A 6041-nucleotide genomic window follows, 5' to 3' on the forward strand; every position below is an offset into this window, starting at 1 on the left:
TTGCCGCCAAGTAAGGGCAAGAAATGTGTAAATGTGTTGGATACGCATGACCAGCTGTTGTGGTCATTAAGTCATGTAGTTGAATAGGCCCCGTTTGATTATCATTTTTATCAAAAAAAAATTTTCTCTCTCTTGTTTTTAACCACACATTTTTCATTAAAATAATATTACACGTAAATAAAAAACTTTTCCTTATTTTTCATCCACACATTCTGCATCAATCTATTATTCTAAAATTCATTTTTCAATAAAAATTGGTGTCAAACACCCTCTATATCAAGAATCGACTTGTATTAATGACACTCTAGGCTCCAAGGGTGAAAGATTCAAACGGGGTAAATATGACACTAAAGTTTGTTATCGAGGAACTTGAAACTAGAAACCTGGCATACAAAACTTGTTAGGCTTATGGTCGTTTTTTAAACATATATCATTAATAATGTCATGGCCATCTGGTTTGGGAAGGCTCGTCACTTGATTAAAAATTTGTACAAATTGGGACATAGTTGAATGAAGATGGATCAATTCTTCTATTTCTTGAAGTTTTTGTCTGGTCCTTTTTGGTTCGTTTCTTGGGCTGATGGAAGGAAAGTCGATGACTGGAACTGCGGGCTAAAATAAAAAGGATGTGGTTAAATAACCAATCAACCATTGGTCGTTTTGAAGAATGATATTTCATTAATGCTAATTGGACAGAAGAAAATTGGCTTGGACAACGCGGGAATGCAAAACAAACATAGTTATTGCATTTAATATAAACCATATGGTCAAATGCGGATGCATTTTTTTTTCCAAGCACAGATATTTGTTATATTTCACCTTTACTTCGCGTCATTTAGTTCTCACAAATTTGATTTAACAGGATGATGGTTTGCTTCATACTACCTGTGGAACTCCAAACTATGTTGCTCCCGAGGTACAATTACTAAATTATGTACTTCATTCCTGCACACATATGCACTGCTGCTTTTTTTTCACTTGTCTTGAATAATAATATTATTGAACTACCTCATCCAAAAGTTTGACATATTTACTTAAAAAATAAATTTAGTCTTCAAACAGATATGAAATTATGTGTAGGTTCTAGATGATCATGGCTATGATGGGGCAACTGCGGACTTGTGGTCGTGTGGAGTCATACTCTTTGTATTGCTTGCAGGTTACTTGCCATTTGATGATTCTAATCTCATGAACCTATATAATAAAGTGAGCACTATGACTGTTAAATTGCGCTGATTATCAAATTTTATCTGTTATTTCATTGGTAGTCTCATCGTCTCCTTTGTGGCTTGTCCAGATCTCTTCTGCTGAATTTACCTGCCCTCCTTGGATATCCTTCAATGCCAGGAAGTTCATTACTCGAATCCTGAATCCAAATCCTGTGACTGTAAGCCTACTTATTTTTTTTTCAGGCCGATACAAGTTATCTTGTACATAAAAATTTTCCGTCTAAAAAAAAAATTCAGAGGAAGAAGAAAAGAGAAGCTTGGCATTGTGTTCTTTGTGTTTTAACTTGTGCTCTTTTTTCCATTTCATGATTGATATGTTTGTCCAGTGCATTACAATTTCATGATTGATATGTTTGTCCAGCGCATTACAATCCCAGAAATTTTGAAGGACGAGTGGTTTAAGAAAGACTATAAACCACCAGTATTTGATGAGAAAGAAGATACGAATCTGGACGATGTGGAAGCTGTATTTAAGAATTCTGAGGTGAATTTGCGGAGAAAATGGAACTATTAATTACCGACTATTTGAGATTAACAAAAAAATTTGTTGAAAAATACTCAATAGACTGCACATCTATTGCTTACTACAGGAATATCTCGTGACAGAGAAAAAGGAGCAGCAGCCAGTAGCCATGAATGCATTTGAGTTGATTTCTATGTCAAAAGGTCTCAACCTTGGGAATCTTTTCGAGGCAGAACAGGTTGGAATTTATTTCTTCTCTTCATAGACATCTCTGGCTTCGCGAATTGGAGTTTATACTCGTTTAAGTACTATATTGCATGCTAGGTAGTTTCCACAAGGACGATATCAGAACAGTTTCAGATAAACAAGACAAAATAATGGAGACTAGCTCTATTAATCTCTTTTTACAGGCTTCCTTCTAACTGGGTCGGATGCCATGCTAACATAAGCAATCATTTATTTCTAATGTTAAAGATCATTAAGTAGATTTTTGTTTTGAGACATTTGGTTAATTTACTTTTTTTTTCTTACTTTAAGAGAAAAAGGTTATTTTAGAAGTAATTCTTACCTTATCATTGAAATAAGTAACTTACTTATTTTTAAGTTATGCCAATAAAAGAATTATTTATTTTAAAATTTAGTTATTTAATTGGTAAGTATAATTTTTAAGTTAGCCAAACATGCTTGAAGCTTCAACAATTAAAAAAGAAAAGAAAAGAAAAGAAAAAGAATTTATTATGTGCACAAGGTGTTTTTTCTTGTCGTTTATCTTTTGTTTCTGACTTAATTAGTTGCAGGAATTTAAGAGGGAAACGAGGTTCTCGTCTACACGCCCTGCCAATGAGATAATCAATAAAATTGAAGAAGCTGCAAAACCTCTCGGTTTTGATGTTCACAAGAAGAATTACAAGGTACAGGATCTCGTATGCTTGTGTAGACTACTGTTATGTAATAGGGAGTGATTAGTTTTAAGTTCATTTGATATCATTATACTAAAACTAAATCATTTTCCGTAATTTATCACAGATGAGGCTAGAAAATGTAAAAGCCGGAAGAAAGGGAAACCTTAATGTTGCCACCGAGGTACGTCAATGCTGATTCCAATCCACTGTTTTACTCAAATACAATTTTAGGCTCGAAAAAAGGGAATTTGCTCCTGTAACAGGAAGCTGACCGCCTCCTTGACAGGAGACCCACAAATGGGGGCGGGGACCGCAAAAAAAAAATGGGGTCCTCCCCCCCTATTTGTGGGGTTCGGTCAGGGGGGTGGTCAGCCCCCCTTTTGCTGTAGTAGCATCCCGAAAAAAGTAATCCAAGAGCTCTTTTTTTTTTTTCTTTTTTTTTTTTTTTTTGTTTTAATATATACATTATGTTCAAACTCTTTATGAATCATATACATTATGTTCAAACTCTTTATGCAATTGAATCAGGTTTTCCAAGTTGCCCCTTCTCTGCATATGGTTGAGGTGAGAAAGGCAAAGGGAGATACTTTAGAATTCCACAAGGTACCCAGTCTACAAAAATTATGTTCATAATTTGTCTTTCATTTTTATTTAGTTTTGAATTAAAATAATGAAAGGCCGAAACATGAAACTTTAGATTTTCGACACCTCATAATATTGTTGAGGGTTTGACCATCTAAATTGCTCGAAGTTTTTGCACCGAAACACTATTTTAAGGTAATCCGAATGATAAATGAATTCCAGTAATAGTAGCTGAATTAAATATTATGGCGATGCTCAAAAATTTAAAAATGAAAATCTGATCTTTCAGAACTAAAGGAAAACTAAAAAATACTTGAGTACTACTGCTGCTTTTCTATTATCTGGTCTTTTTCCAGTTCTTTTACAGATTTGAATGTGTTACTCTATGATGCATGGACATGGACACGTGTGTTTGACACATTACGTGTCAAATATGCCGACACGTGATTTTTCAAAAAAGAACCGACACAACATGTCGCCAACTCGTTGATTGAAATCTTTAAAAATCTTCATTTATATAGTAGAAATTTAGTTTTACACTTGTTATTAATTTTCTTTGTGAAAATCTTTTAAATATGATTACCTATTTGTTATTTACTAATAAATTTAAGTTAAAAATGTATAATATTTTTATTAAACAGTGAAAAATATTTATGGTAAAGTGTCCGAGAAATGTCAGCATCGACACGTGTCCAACAAGTGTTGGACATGGACACGCTACTCTAATTGAAGTGTCCGTGCTACAGAGATATTACTGTATTCTTTTTATACAACATAGTTAATAATCTCTTCACTTTTTTATGTTTGCCGTCGGTTTTGTAGTTCTACAAAAACCTTTCGACTTGCCTTGAGGATGTAGTTTGGAAAACCGAAGAGGACATGCAAGAAACAGAGTAGAAACGTGTCTGCCAAATGAAGAGAACGAGTTTCGACCTCCTTATGGCGGTGTATGATCTCTATTTCTTTGACATTTCGGCTTCCATTCATGGGTATTCCTTCTATGAGGGAATTGAGGTTTTGGCTGTAAATGAAAACGTACAGTTCTTGAAGAGTTTTGGTGTGAATTTTCATCCTTGGCAAATGCAATCTCAACTGTAAAATGGGACTTTGTGTGTAATTTGATTTTACTGAAATGATTTGTTCTTCTGAACATAAAGTTGGAATAGTCTCTATGTATTTCTGGTGTCGCGTTTATTGTACATTAATTTAAACTTAAAACACAAAAGGTTCCAGAGATTTCTTTAAGAACCAAATTCAAAGAAAATAAGCGAAAGACGTTCGCGGAAATTTTCGTTCATCTGAGAGCGAAGTATAAATAAATTTTTCTTTATATGTGTTCAAGAGAGGTAGTTACCTAGTGTTTGTAGCCAATTTGATAAAACTTCGTTGAATTATTAATTTGTCGATTGTCAAACTTTAATTTTAATCACGCACTTTATGAGACTTGCAATTCTTATTAACTTTTCGATCATAAGTTTCATCAGCTTTTATCAAAATTCGATGGAACTTTTTTATTAGAAACTTTCTCAAACAACTAAATAGATTTCAATTGAGAGCCGTGAAATTTCATCTGATAAAAGTGTTGTATTTTCAATAGATATATTGAAATCTAATAATTTAATTGAAAATTTATTTAAGAATAATAATTTTCGAATCGAATTAAACGAGAATTTGATCATAACCGTTTAATCCTCAATTCAACTACTTGAACATACACGAGGTATAATTGAAATCAAATTGAACAGGTTAATACAATCCAGTCCAGTCCAATTTAAATGATCAGAATTAAAATTTGAATAATGCTACATATGCATAATCATTTACATATTCGTGTACAAATTGATGAAATGACGTTACATTAAAATTTAAATAATTTCATTTTCTCCTTCTTTTTTTTGTGTCTCTCTCTCTTTCAAACTGTTTATTTCTCTTTCTCTTTACAGTAATTTTTAAAAATTATCTACAAATAGCATTATTCTTAAAATTTAGAATTCTATTTTTAAGATAACAAATTGATTACTTTGCCTAACTTTCCGATAAAATTCCAACTGTAGCGTGTATACAATGAGGATTTTCAGTCCAATAAGTTACGTAAAATTATTGGAAGATTCTTTCTTCACGAGGTACATTAACCCGTTGTAGTACAATAAATGGATGATGGTAACAGAGTACAACATTGTACTTGCCAAGTACAAACTCCGAAGCATGTACTGCCCTGTAGTACTCACAAACAAAAAACCGTGACTCACCCTACGCTATATAAGAATTGGAAGATTTTGTACATTGGTAATAAGTTTTGGGAAAGAGGGTAATGGTGAAAGGTCCAATAGGGTCGACATGAGACCACATGTATATCACAATTTCATCGTAGTGTTTTTGCATTTGAGCCTTCGACTTTTAAAAGGTCGTGTGAAATAGTGATTCGATATGTGTTCTCAGGTCGCCCCTGTAGGACCTTTTATTACCGTAGACTGAATTCAACCGGCACAAGGATGTTGCAATTGGTTAACACAATCGAAAAATAGGTTCGTTTATCTTTCCTTGTTCTTTGGGCAAATTAGATTAAACTAGTCTTTTAAGTAATAATTTCTTATTCACGTCACTTCAAATATCTGTAATCAATATTATTTCGGCATTTCTTATATAGTCGTGCTTAGCTATTACGCAAAAAATAATTAATCTACACGTTGCATTTAATTGTGTCGCACTATTTAGTAAGAAGTACATTTGTTGTCTTTTCCATATCTATTACGTAACACAATTCTACTTGTATCCATGTTTTTCTTTTTGATATGAATAATATTATTGCTATCATTATGTTCCAGTAAAAAGTAAGAGGGCATGAGAATAAAATCTTGAAGAGGG

The 6041-nt window shown here is 33.0% G+C and overlaps 1 protein-coding gene across 1 annotated transcript in view; it reads left to right on the plus strand.

Annotated features, from left to right (window-relative positions):
• The window catches only part of LOC111407309 (CBL-interacting serine/threonine-protein kinase 3-like), a 6594-nt gene extending 2219 nt beyond the window's left edge, over positions 1-4375 (plus strand). Inside the window, exons 6-14 of the mRNA XM_023036725.1 lie at positions 863-916; positions 1081-1206; positions 1298-1387; positions 1591-1713; positions 1820-1930; positions 2484-2603; positions 2719-2775; positions 3123-3197; positions 3999-4375. Coding sequence (XP_022892493.1) covers positions 863-916; positions 1081-1206; positions 1298-1387; positions 1591-1713; positions 1820-1930; positions 2484-2603; positions 2719-2775; positions 3123-3197; positions 3999-4073 — 831 coding nt within the window. The 3' untranslated portion in view covers positions 4074-4375. The remainder of the gene's footprint in view (positions 1-862; positions 917-1080; positions 1207-1297; positions 1388-1590; positions 1714-1819; positions 1931-2483; positions 2604-2718; positions 2776-3122; positions 3198-3998) is intronic.
• Positions 4376-6041: the final 1666 nt, after the last annotated feature.

The sequence above is a fragment of the Olea europaea genome, chromosome 1 (assembly GCF_002742605.1).
Source record: "Olea europaea var. sylvestris chromosome 1, O_europaea_v1, whole genome shotgun sequence".
In the NCBI taxonomy this organism is placed as follows: domain Eukaryota; kingdom Viridiplantae; phylum Streptophyta; class Magnoliopsida; order Lamiales; family Oleaceae; genus Olea; species Olea europaea.